Below are 14,439 nucleotides of genomic sequence, written 5' to 3' on the forward strand. Positions count from 1 at the left end.
CAATATCACTAAACAAAATGTCATTTGAATCGATTAAGGGCCTAACCATATGTTTCAATGCGCTAAAATAGTTTCTTTTTAAAAGTTGTGTTTGTTATATAAAAACATCTTATGTTATGAAGCCGCCGACTGTACATGCTTTGGTGCAAAAAATAGATAACTAAAAGGGAATAAAAATATAACTGTTATTGACATTCAATTTGACGGCATGCCTAACCTTACGTAGAGAATATGAGATATTTTTTCATAATTACGAACAAATAATAATTCTACATACACGTACAATTTCGGTACTAAACACTGCTTTTGGCGTTTAAATTTATTCTAAGGGCGTCCCTGGCTGAGTGGTTAAGGTCTTTGTTTTCCAACAATTTGGGCTATACCGCTGTTTGTTCGAATTCAGCTAGTTCTCGTAACGTCAGTGGTTTTACTCAAATGTCATTTGTTCCTGAAATAACGCTGGAGGGTTACGTGAGGTAGTCTTTCAACCTGTAAAGCTGGAAAGTTGCCGTGCAACCTTTTCCGTGTTGGTGCTACGTAAAGCTTAGTAAATATACATGTACCCAAGCAATTTATAGCATGTTACATTGCAGTTAAAATGCACAGTCTGCTGACATGCGGCCAGATTGGCCATAACGGTACCGACAACATTCCCGTTACAATATAATGACGTCGAATGTGACTCCAGGAACAACGCAACAATGGCAACAACTTGTTCTTCCGCCATAGTACGAAGACTTGGCTCAAAAACAATAAGAAAGGATAATGTGTTATTAATGTAAATATATGTATCTAACAGTATTGATAAAATGAGTTTAATTCGGTATCGGAATGTGTCTTTGGGATTTTGTTTTAACTGTTTATTTTTACAGAACTTAATGCGGGCTTACTATAAAGTAAATACGTCTAGAAAAACCGCATATAAGAATATGAAACAAAAGAAAAACTTAAAAAATGTAATAAAAAGAAAAGTAAAAAGACCCAAGTGAACAACAACAACAAAAGCATTCGTTGATCAAAACAGAAGAAATAAATATTTTGCTTCGTTTTCAAATGGAAAGTATATTTACAAAATTGATGTAATACACTATATTTTTGCAACAATCAAACCAACGAAAGATCGCAGTTTTATTCTTGCTTCTGTCTCTTCTTACAATATTATGATATACTTTGCGTTGTTTAACTGATTCGTTTGTATTGACTACAAATGCTGAATTAACTTTTTAAATCAGAAAATTGTTGAACCACTGTCTGAGTACGTTGACACCACGAAAGCCGACTTTTAGAAAACAAAAGAAATAGATGTAGTTTGCAGAATGTATGATGCCAGAAGTATGCCCTTTTAACTTTTATTTGTTAAGTCATTGCAATGTATAACACAACTTAACAGTTTTAAATGATTTAAAGGTGACCTGGTGATTTTTTTCAAAGAAAGTGACATTTTACTATATAATAAACGAAAATGTCCGTTTTCTTCTGGCACCTTTTGAAAATGACGCGAAACATTATTGTATTTTTCGTTAAAACTATCTTTGGCAAAAGTAAGTTTTTTAATCAAAAAAACATTATAACTGATATTAATAAAAGTAAATAACCGTATAGATATAAAACATGCAGATTATGACATGTCTAGAAATAGATAAGCATAATTCAAACTTGAAGTGAAAAGCAAACAAACAGAAAAAACGTGGTGGACAAGATTTTATTTTCGTTTTTATTGTTTTCTGGTTTTTCAGGAGGAGGTTAATAAAAACTTTATAATCGATTAAAAAATATTTAAATTATCTGTAAAGGTTTCGTGACACTAACACACGAAACACATATTTTGTTAGTAATTCTGTCTTCATTTTACTGATATTTAAATGTTAACATTAATTATGATTAAATGATATTATAAATTTAATATATTAACATATCTCTCAGGGCAATATTGCATATTAGCAACCCTAGAACTAAAATAACATCCGAGGCGATATTACCCGGAGATACATGTTATTTTTATTTATCGAACCAACATTTTAATATTACATGACTGTATTATAGTATAGCTGTGCAGAGCGACCAGGGGAGATAACTAGAGCTAAAACATTACGTTTTCTTAAGTTTATATAGATTACTCGCCCCAGGGGAATATTACAAAAAAATATTGACCAAGTGATATTCGTTAGCAGGATGATAGATCAAAATAACACCATGTGACGTCATATTAGGCTATATACTAGTGAAAAGATACTTATAATAAAAAGACAGGAACGCTTTCCTGTTTAGATTGAACGTCGGGTACGTTTTACCGTCACGGTGTTTCAAATAAAAATATAGTTTGGACTGTACCAAACAGAAATTAATAGGCACGAATCAATAAATGTCTCAGGCGCTTGCATAAATGAGCCTTATATTTTCATAGTTAGCTAAAATATGTGAATGATAACAGCGTTGTGAGTAAAACACAAGGAGTTAGCTACAGTTACTGATAAATTATTAATATATTTATTTCATGTATGAAATAGAGGATATTTGTTTGTTTGTGTGTAAGATGAAATTTTATTTCATCGAGTGGGCTTTAAAAACAGTATTCTCACGAGTGGCGTAGCCACGAGTGAGAATACTGTTTTTAAAGTTCACGAGATGAAATAAAATTACATCTTACACAACAAATAGACAAATTTTCTTTTTATTTTATGCTTAAAAACAAGTTAAAACGAAATTTCCATAATTTTAACGTTAATATTAAAATTTGCTTCCCCCATTGAGAGCCCCATTTAGACGGAATTTCACATTAAAAACAAGAAGTCTTGAGCTGAAAAATAAGTCCGCCAATCAAGGTTAAATGACGGTGATATTTATTCATTTTATTAAAAAAATATGAATGATCGCTTGTTTTAATAATAAAAACAAACAATTCTTGTAGGAGAAAAAGTCCAACCATCCATCCATATTTCTGTTACTTACTGCGAATTTATATTAGACCTGGCTTTGTAAATTGTAAGCGGCAGCCATTTTTTAAAGTTGTGTATTTCATGGGAGGAAAATAATTGTGTAAGATTCAGAGGGATATTATTTGGATTTGTTAGTCATAAACCTTTTTAAAAGAAAGAAAACTTATTTAAGGATTGTAACAGACAAAAAATAAGTGTTGAAAGATGTTAAAACATTCAGAAAAGGAGCTAGGAAAATGGAAAACTTGGAAGCTTGCTCAAGTCAAGAACGCTGGGTTTTTTTTACTTATTTTACGAGTGATGGCTGTCAATGCTTTTCAATTTTTCATAAAGCATACGGCAGTTATTGCTCGTAGGATACTTTAATATTTATGTCATCAAGAGCAGTTTTGCATGGGGAAGGGATGTATTTTTCAGACTGTAAAAACGAAACAAAAAAATTTAGAGACGAAATTTGGTGATTGGAATTTGAAGGAATAGAAGTAAGTTTTCTCTCTGTAATACTTTTGACATTTAAGTTATTTATCTATTTCAGCTTTGTTATTTCTTTTAACAGCCTGACATTGCCAGAATTGTCAGTAAAAATAAAATTGAGGTACCACATGGGGAAAATCTTAAAAAAGTAGTTTCGTCATTGAAAAAAATGAAATTATATTTTGATAATTTTCACTGTGAAATTATCAAATATAATTTTCACGGATAAATCAGTAATCCACTAAAAAGCATAAAAGAAAACCAGTTATTTTTTGTTTTTGTCATATCAGTGAAATGAAATCAATATCACTTACAGTTTATCAATCACAGTATGGGTGATATAGCTTTGTTGGTCTTTTCAAACATAACTTAATACGCAGTAAGAATTGTGCCGTTTTGTTGTTGTTACTGTTTCTGTTGTGCTATAGATTTTTTTTAGTAAACCCTGGCTATCAAATGCTATGATTTCTCATCATTGTTTGAGATTAAAGGTGTCCTTCTAAGATACAAATGCAGCAAGATTTGTATTTTAGTGAGTTTCAGTCGTATAGTATTATACTGATCCCAACTTGGGTTCTCGTACAGAACGTAAAGTAGTATATGTATAAAGTAGAGAAGTATACTTATTGGTCAACATGATGGATTTTTAAAAGCCCATTGTGCCTCAGAAATGTTATCAATTTTACTTCTCAAAAACTTTTATTTTTGGTATTTTGATGCACCTTTTGAAAAAAAAAACTTATTTGCCTTATGTGTAGTTTTTGTCGCTACTTTTGGCAATTGGTGTAATTGTTGTGACTTAGTTTTGTGTATCGAAACAAAAATACTACTTTCTTTACCTTTAAATTTGCTACCTTTGCGATACATTACTTCACGTTCAGGGCTACTTTCTTCAGTCGATAAACATCTTAAATGCTCTAAATCAATTGTAAAACAATTATTAAACAAATGTTTGACATTTTGAAAGAATTAAAAAATAATCAATACATTTCTGTCTGTGTTTCTTAGGAACATTATCGACATCAACAAACCCGTAAATGTACCTATTTTGTTTCATTAAACACGGAAAAGATAAACTATCATTTTGCAAGACATTTTTTCAAGTCAAGGTCTTTCAAGACCCTTTATAGGACCACCGGATGCCTTTTAGTATACACGGCAGTATTCGCCCGTATAATTTTAGTACTCTAAAGTAATTGCCTTCGATAGATTATCGCGCTAAAACGAAAACAAAAAGATAAGAATAAAACAACGAAAAAAACAGAAAAACACATAACGTTCATTTTTTAGACATTAAAGAAATAAACTCATTACCTCAGGGCTGGGAATCAAAACTGCGTCGCACCCTACAAAATGTAAACAAACGCCGCCATCTTGAAACGAAAAAGGTATGTTTTTGTTTATAACTCATTTTGTTGGAAATGACTGAAAATCAAATATATGTATTAACATGCTTCACTTTTTTCCGCTTCGTTCGGTATATGTTGTTTGTACAACTATTTTGTAAAACAAAAGTTATAGCGAACTTGCAACTCGAAGCGGGCCAGAATTGTTATGAAATTTTGTGGATACGACGCAGTTCATATTGCTTTATCAATCGTTTTTACCTTCAAATCAATTATTTACCCCTTTCAGGGTTCACCATAAACTTCAAAATATAATTTTGCATCATGTACTAAAATTTTATTAAAAAGAAATTTTATTTTTTTAAGAAAATAATAATATGTACGAAATGATACGACGCAGTTGAAAATATAATATGATACGACGCAGTTGTAATTTTTGGCAATCTTTTCAACAGGGATAATTTCGGCAATATATGTCTATCTTACTGGATAATCACTTATGCTAGATAAAGAAACTAAGATCATTCGCAGTTTATAGCAATGTTCTGATGCTTTTGATTATTTAGAAAACATTGTGTCATGTCCAATTTACATTGCAGAAGCTACTTTTCAGTAAAACATAAACATGAACATGTTACTTTATTTATCATAATATATGAAATAATTTCTTTTATTTTCTTGTATGTTCAATATTATCCGTATTTTATTTTGGCAAAATATAGAAGTCTATGAATTTGAATCACAAAATTCATTTTGTCTAGCTACGCTCTTAGTAAACTGTGGGTCTGCATGTTCTAGGTGATGACTGCTTTTTGTGGTTTTATTTCAAACTTTCACTGTACACTTTAGTTTTACTGGGGGTAAGGACCTCAGGTGCGCCTTTGTGCATTATTTCAGGCAAAATGTTACACCTGCAGAGAACCATTAGCTTACGAAAGAATCAGAAGTCCCTAGTGGTTTTCAAATTCACAGCAGTTAAGTGCAAGTGATTTGAAGTCAGTAAACATAAACAGCTCGGCCTGTCTGATTTTTTTCCAACAAATTTGTTAACCATGGTCTTAAATGTCAGCCGTACAAGAATAAACTTCTGGCATGAAGTTTTAAGATTACAACTACATGTATTTAATTAATTATAAAGAGAATAACATTTAAATTTCTTGTTAAAATGAAATATTTTCTTACTCTTTAAGATCACTTTTTATTTTGATATTTCGTTTTAAAAAAGGATGTGTCAGTGTTGAGAATACTAGTAGCAGAGAATTTTTCAATGTAAACATGGGGTAATCCTCTTTGAAGACATTTTCTGAAGAAAAAAAAGTTTTATGTGTCAGGCAATTCATTATCAAATAAAAATCACACTTTAATATAAAGGTATGGTAAGAACCTTCTCTTTACTCTGTGGAAAATTCAGTGAGATAATCTGACCTAAGTTTTCTCATCCCGGCTTTAATCTAATATAGGAAAACTTCTTCAATACTATTGAAACATCATGTCGTACATATATCTGTATCAAATTTATCGGTGCAAAGCGTAAAATACCTTTGCAAAACGGACACCTAGCTACTTTACACAATATTTTTTGTTTTATCTTTTGTAACCCGAATTTGAAAATTTAAAGTGTTTTAATGAAGAAGAATGACACTATAGTGCGTATCAAGAAAATACATTCCATAGACCTGTTCTCGTCGTCGATAAAGAAATGCAATACGACAAAATCAGCGGTAAAGTTCCACGGCGCTGAACAAAAAAAGATTGAACGAAACTCATACAGTACTTGCAAAAATATATCGTAGCTTAACCATTTATAATATAAATTTAAAAATTTATTGTTCAGAATAAACGACCATTTTTCCTGATCATGTATTAACCCAATACCTCTGTTTTCATTGAAAGGTCTCTCGTTACAAGTTCAAATTGCTATAAAAACTGCTTCAATACTAATCAACCTTGGCACAAATGTTGACTGGACCATTGCCTTTGTAACAACATGCTCAGACTTAAATTTCCTGTTACCATGGCAACGAGGGGACATCTCAAAATTGCCAAAAATCACTATTTTGCGTTGATTTTTTCCATCAAAATTGATTTCAAAGTGCTGCAACTTCTCAATGGATTGAGATAGAGTCAAAAGCTTTTCAGCGTTGGTTACACGTTACCTTATGATCGATCTGGGGTCATTTTTAGCCTCTCACAAGTCCAAAATTTTCCTGGCGATGAGGGGGACTGCCGCTAAAAGAGGGGGGTGGGGTCGAAAGTGCGTTGTTTCGCGTATATAAGAGGTAAAGGGTTAAAAGAGGATCAAATACCGATTTAAGTTTCAAATTATAAAGCTCATCTGTTCTCATCGATTATTAAGAAAATTAATACAATAAAATCGGCACGTAAAAGACATAAGTAATGACGGATCGAATTGTCGCAATTGTTGTAAATTATACAATAGAAGCCATGCAATTTGCGCATATGAAAAATTTAAGCACCCACATTAGTTTCGAACTCATGGGAACAAGTTTATAGGCATGCTAAGGCAGCACTTAAACACGTATGTTGTCATATGGGTGTGCGATCACGTGTTTCAATGTATTTGATACACCTTTTTCGGAATTTGTAGATGCTAATGTCAGGTGCTAAAAATGCGACCGAAAAATGAAGCCTTAATAGAATTTTCCATTTTCGTGGGACCAATCACGACTTAAGTTGTATAGGTCACTCGTGCGTATTCATGATGATCAAAAATTCGCAAACCTGAAATGTTGTTGGACTTTAATTACTAGCATACTTGAACCAATATGCAGCCTGCAATGAAAATACAACTGCGTCGTATCATATTTTATTTTCAACTGCGTCGTATCATTTCGTATAAATTATTGTTTTCTTAAAAAATAAACATTTCTTTTTAATGAAATCTTAGTACATGATGCAAAATTATATTTTGAAGTTTATGGTGAATTCTGAAATGAATATATAATTAATTTTAAGGAAAAAACGATAGATAAAGCAATATGAACTGCGTCGTATCCACAAAACTTCATAAAAATTCTGCTCCGCTTCGAGTTGCAAGTTCGCTATAACTTTTGTTATACAAAATAGTTGTGCAAGCAACATATACCGAACGAAGCGGAAAATAGTGGATCGTGTTAATACATATATTTGGTTTTCAGTCATTTCCAACAAAAAGAGTTATAAACAAAAATATACCTTTTTCGTTCAAAGATGGCGGCGTTTGTTTACATTTTGTAGGATACGACGCAGTTTTGATTCCCAGCCCTGTACCTGTCTTAGACATATTACTTTTAAATAGTTCAGCTATAAAGAGTTCTACTTAGATAACAATGTATAATGCACTTTCACGAGGCATGTACTTTCTATGCTACTTGATATGATATGTTGTGTATGTTTATTACGGGTAGACAAATATTCAGTGGGATATGCTAAAAATAGAAACAGGATAATATATCAAACTTAAAACGAATGGTGGCAAACAAACAGACAAAATTTAATATGGCGGACAAGATTTTGTTTACGTTTATTTTATGTGCGGGGATTACAAGTAAGAAGTTTATATTAAAATCTATTTTATATTGTTAAGAATTTTTTACTCATTACCGGTTTAGGGGGAATTAAAGGAGGTTGAAACAAAACATATTTTTTAAAATATGCACCTTAATTTTATAGATATATCAAGATCTACACGGTTACTTATATATACCAGCTATCACATGTAAATATTTATCATAAATTAAATTGGATGATGTCGTCGAGTTTAAAATTAAATTAACAGCTGTCGGAAGGTAATCCCACTACATGTATCAAATAATGTGGCAACAATAGTTTTGTAATAAGCTATCAGTTTTAAATAATGTCAAATTATATAATACTCGTCAAGGATAGGCACGACCTATATCGTAGGCTTTTATGTGACGTCATGTTTTTGTTTTTAAACTGCGAGGGACAGTAGTTTGTGTAGCGATTCTTATATAATTATTTGTCAGTTATCGTCGTACAGTAAATGGTATTCCATAAATTACTGGAGTGCTATGTACAATGAGTGAAAAACTGCATTAATAAGTGAAATATCGAAAGTGAATGAATGGTGAACATTGAGATATATATGAAGACTCTATTATGAGGGAATAAAAAACAAATCAGTGTTAGTATTCTGGTTTGCTATTGCTAAGTACACTGCTGTAACACCTATATATTTGTAGAGACGCTGTATAAGTATGGTGGCTGATTTGTGTTATCTCGTATGTTTCTTTAACACAATAAAGTGAATATAACGTAGGAGCAATATTTAACGAAATCCTAATAGTATCAAATCAAATTAAATAAGATATTGGTTATAACACGAATCAAAAGGCGTAGTTGCGGTTGCGAATAGATTATATTTATAACGTCATTTAAATTACATGTATTTTCAATAGGTGTTTATTAATGACAACCTGTCTAGAGTATTGGAAGCGACGTTTGTGTCTCTTCAAAATAATCAATACAGTTTACAATACAGTATTATATTACATTATTGTTTTTGATAAACTTTATACAGGCCTGAGACATTTGTCAAACAATCATTGTCATATGATATTGAAACAGTACAGCGAATGTTATTTCGCATTTTGTAAGGAAGTCAAAATACTATTTCCGTTACATTTTGCTACTTATATTACATATAATTTTACATTTTTACATATTTTTTTTCAGGTAACAGGCATTCAATATACTGTAAAACTATAATTTAAATATCAATAAAGTCATGTAGCAAGATAATTTTCTTTTCTTTCTTTGATCTTACAGCAGACCTGTGTAAAATTTACAACACCAGAGTACGACAATTTTATTGCTATTGATTTAAACGACACTTTAGATTTGACCCACTTTTACATAAATGCAGGAAGAAAAATTCATAAACTGTTTAAAATGAATATTGACACGCGGCTATATACAGTAAACTTCACTTATAGCGAACACGGTTATAGCGAACTTCCGGTTATAGGGAACAATCTATTTTGGCCCGAATTTTGGCCTTCTTTATTTAATATAAAAATATATGGTTATAGCGAACACGGTTATAAGGAATTATCGCTTATAAGGAACTCATTTCTTAGTCCCAATTTAGTTAATAATACAGAAAATTACACTATAAAACGATCTCCGAAATATTGTCTATCCGTAAATAGATCCCGCATTTTCAACGCACGGATTAAAACTCGGGCGAATGTAATGTTTATCGTTGTATGTACTTCAATACATCCATTCAAATGAATTTGTATAGTTTTCTATTTTGGATATTTTTAGCATGAGCTCTTTTCACCAAGATAAAACGGTTATTTATTTACTTTCTTCAATAGTTTTGCTCGAGTAAAATAATTATAATAATTTATAATCGGTTTTCAACATAAACTGCATGCTTGCAAGCATGATCCATTGCAAACTGCAAAGTACGCTTGATTTAAATGAAAAGAAATCTATATCTTACATTAGTAAAAGTCACCCTTAAATTATAATAGAAGATATTCAATATAAAAGGAAGAAAAAATCGAAAATCTTGTTTATTCTCAATCATGGAAAGAAAACGAAAATAGTTTAGAAACAAAATATTATATTTTATGTGAAATTGAGATAAGGAGTAAAACTAAAACTGAAATAGCAATGATTTTCGAATTCCAAAAAGTACGCTCTCGGGTAGTGTGTCTAAAATATAAATAGATGACTAATATTTCTATTTCTTAATCAAATTATCTTCAAAAATGGCGGACAATGGTAAACAATCAGTTCGTTATACTAGTATGTAAATCTGTTCGCTATAAAAACTCCTGATACAACGAACTTATTCGCTATATGCTAACAAGGAACTCCGGATATAAGGAACTGGTTTTGAATGTCCCAGTGAGTTCGTTATAAGCGGAGTTTACTGTACATTGTTTACGTTCCAATGCGAATGTTCGATCAAAATAATTCGATATGTCAGTACTGGGATCCTACATATTACCGGATAAAATATGATGTAACTTTTATTAAGAATGGAATTTTACACAAATAATTTTGAGTTCTTAATACAAGTAAACATTACTTTAACAAATATGAAAATAAACATTTGACCGCGTGAATGTGTCTTTCAACTAGGTCATTTTAAGAGAATAATAATCGTGTAGACAGCTCAAATTACCGGACATTGTGTTTCAAAATTTGTTGAGGTCCTGAATTGAAATTAATCTTTAAATAATCAGCAAGGAAACTACGACGATTGAAAGGCAAGGTTAAGATAATGGAAAAATCAGTATGTCACTAAAACAAGACACGGCAGCCATACTTGTTACGAAGAATTAACTCAATTAACGTATTCATTCTTCATGATCCTTAAACGTATGACACACTTTGATATTCAAATGGAATTCTGTTCTTTGTCATACAGTTTCCTTTTGGTCATCATGTAGCATGTTGCAAAAGTCATAAAGTCTATTTTTTGTACACTTCATGTAGAGTTTCTTCCAATGGGCGTAACGCGTTTACTTGTATGTTTTTTTTAATTTGCATTTCCTTGTTAAAGACAACAACGAGATATTGTTTGAACTAAACTTAAAATTACGTTTTATCATTAAAATATGTAACGATTGTCTCCAGAAATAACTTTGAGGAGAATAACAAAAGTAAAAACCTATCTAAACTTTGAGAAGAATAACAAAAGTAAAACCTATCTAAAATAACCCATTAAAGGTCTCTATATTCGGGCATGCGCAGAACAGATTATTCCCCCGCATGACCAGGTCATTATATAACTAGTAAACAAATGGGTATGTTAGTAAATAAAGAACTGAATCGACAATATTCGCCTGACAGTGGTTTTCTTCTTATTTATTTTGAAATAGAAGGTGTGTGTACGATTCAGACCGAATGATTTTTGAATCGAAGCAAAAAAATAAAGCCTTACTAGACAGGAATAGATTTTGTCCGGTAAACTGATTGTCCGGTAAACATGTAGGATCCCAGTATAGTCTAAATAACCATTATAAGTTTTCGCGCTGTCTAGTCGAAGTACTGTGCCAATAGCTAGCGTCCGTGTCCTTAATATTCAAATAAGACATTTTCAGTAAGATTTTTCCAGATTTCAATATAGTTTTGCAAGACAAGTATTTTACCTATACATGATCGTAGTATATCTTTAAGCACAATCTTATTTCACGTTTAATGAAAGCTTAATATTATTATTACTTTTATTTTTATTATAATTATTTCTTATTTATCTTTTATTGGTTTTCAGGTTCATTTGCGGGAACATACTGCTACAACCATGACGATTCATTTTGGTGTGACGAAGGCTGTTGTGGAAGTTATGGTGATAAATACTGCTGTGCAAACGAGTCTGACGGCGCGTACGAGTCTGACGACATGTAATGTTGTTCTTTTTATGTTAGAATTAATTTGTCAAAATCATTCATTTTAAAACAATAACCATTAAAAAATCATTGTTTCAAGCTTAATCTTAAACTAAAGATACTAATGTATGTAAATGTAAAACAAAGAGTTTTCTTCCACTTTCTTAAAAATATTTGTTATGCTCTGCCTAATCAATCACGTGTAAGTTTATCTTATGCTCAACATAGATGAAATGTATGACCTAACTTATCTATTCCATACACGATTTTGAAACATTTTCTTCTAACACAATGTTGTATGTTTTATTTATAGGCTATTTTTATATTATATTTATATGTTATATTTTAGAAAGATCGCTACAAATCTATATATTAGGTCTTCAAAGTTAAATTGCCTGTCTGTTTGCTTCCGAGAAGCATTGGAGAATTTCGTAGGAAAATTACATTTCACCATTGATATACAAAAATTAAAGAAAAGAAAAGAAAAAGAGAAGAGAACAGGTGAAAACCACCCTCCCAAAATTAAGATGTTTAATTCCAAGCATTAGATATACACAGCAAATATCTTAAATATAGTGAATGGTTTTCTGTTTCAGTGTCGAGGTAATTATTGGCATTGTTATAGGTTGCATAATCTTTGTCGTTCTTGTTGTGTCAGTGGTGGTGGCCATATGCTGTTGTTGTCGTAAAACAAGAGGACGTACCGGACAGGTGTGTCAACCGGCTACAGCTCAAACAACTACAAGTATATAGATAATTGTTTATGTTTAATATTTCATTATATTGTCATCTACAAAATGCCAGTTTTTAAATGATTTGTATGCACATGAATTGCACATAATGCAATAACTATTTAGGAGATGAATAACATCATTTATAGGAAGAGGTTTTTGAATAGTGTCATGTGTACACACTGTAATAACGTTAAAGTTGTTATCCCCGTATAACAAAATTTACGGAGAACTCACAAAAGATTCGTCAGTCAACCGATTGCGCTTTTCTTTCATTTATTTTTTTAAATTTAAGTATTTTTATTTATTTATTTATTTATGTTACTATTTTATTCTATTGTATTTTTCTTCTTTATTTTATTACTTTTTGAAGTTGTGCCTGTAAAAAATGTTTGTAACCCATGACTAGCTTGCAACACTCATCCAAATTATTTTAAATTACGACACATTTCAGGAATTTACTTTTAAATGCTAGGTATATAGCTCACAACAAAACCATTGTATTCTTTTGTGAAGATCAGCTTAACCTGTGACTATTCAATACCCCAGTGAAGTCAGCCAATTTGCATTAAAATGCGTATTTTGTTAAGGTCCATTAAGCGGGAGTCTCGTGAAATTAAATCTGTAAACTGTTTACCACGGTCCCTTCAAAAAACAGAAAATGGTATTTTGCTTTGTTTTGTGATAAGGATGTTTATTAATTGCATACACACTTCTTTAAATAAATTGTTAACAGTCTGTGCCATTCTACATTTTAGTTCAAATGCACAGTCCCCTGCCGTATGGACAGGTAGGATATAACGGCGCCATTAACATGCCTGTTACAATAATGACGTCAAACGTGACTCCAGGAACAACGCAACAATGGCAACAGCCGGTGGCTCCGCCAAAGTACGAAGACATTGCTCCGAAACAATGAGCAGAAAGACGTATAACAAAACGAAATATAGAACATTATCTGACATTGTTGAAGATTTTCGAATTTACATTTTTACTATTTGATGTCTTATTTGTTTTCGTCATGCGTTCTAACTATCGATTAATACGTTTTAGGTGTGTGCCATTACACGTAACAAATATACATTGTGATAAGAGAAGGAAAAACCTACAACTTCATCTAAAATGAACTTTGTTAAAATACAGAAAATAAATTATTTTGGTTTCCTTAGTTGCGGTTTTATTCTTCGTTATATAATTAAAACGTTTTATATATCGTTTTGTTTAACAGATATATTTATTTCTGTTTTCTATGTAAAGTTGATTGAAATTTGTTTTTCTTAAAGAAATGCACCATTTATATGTTTTCTTCTACTTTCGCACAATGGAGTATTGCCTTTGGCATTTTGCCATTACAATTTCAAAAAGCACAATGAAATTAAAGTCAAACAGCTGTAAGAAAGAGCGTTGAGTCATCAGCATTGTAGAGTTATTAGTTGAAAAAGCAATAAAATTAGTTGAGCTCAACATCCCGGCTGCAATTATGATCTCAACCCGGACGAGGTCCCAACAAAGTACAAAGACTCGGCTATGAAAAAATTTTGCGATACAGAATATATATAGTGAGATTAGTATTGTTATTAGG

At 31.3% G+C, this 14,439-nt stretch overlaps 2 protein-coding genes across 2 annotated transcripts in view; both read left to right on the forward strand.

The window, feature by feature from the left end:
• LOC132718565 (uncharacterized) overlaps window positions 1-1,903 on the forward strand; it is a 49,179-nt gene extending 47,276 nt beyond the window's left edge. The window contains exon 6 of the transcript XR_009624103.1: window positions 594-1,903. The gene's annotated coding sequence lies outside the window, so the exon portion shown is untranslated. The remainder of the gene's footprint in view (window positions 1-593) is intronic.
• A 6,242-nt stretch (window positions 1,904-8,145) lies between these two features.
• LOC132718563 (protein shisa-5-like) lies at window positions 8,146-14,025 on the forward strand. The gene is made up of 4 exons (XM_060702273.1): window positions 8,146-8,303; window positions 12,012-12,141; window positions 12,723-12,871; window positions 13,616-14,025. Exons 1-4 carry the CDS (start codon window positions 8,225-8,227, stop codon window positions 13,774-13,776), a joined length of 519 nt encoding a protein of 172 aa, XP_060558256.1. The 5' UTR covers window positions 8,146-8,224; the 3' UTR covers window positions 13,777-14,025.
• Window positions 14,026-14,439: the final 414 nt, after the last annotated feature.

The sequence above is a fragment of the Ruditapes philippinarum genome, unplaced genomic scaffold (assembly GCF_026571515.1).
Source record: "Ruditapes philippinarum isolate M1 unplaced genomic scaffold, ASM2657151v2 ctg1098_1_1_1_1, whole genome shotgun sequence".
Taxonomy (NCBI): domain Eukaryota; kingdom Metazoa; phylum Mollusca; class Bivalvia; order Venerida; family Veneridae; genus Ruditapes; species Ruditapes philippinarum.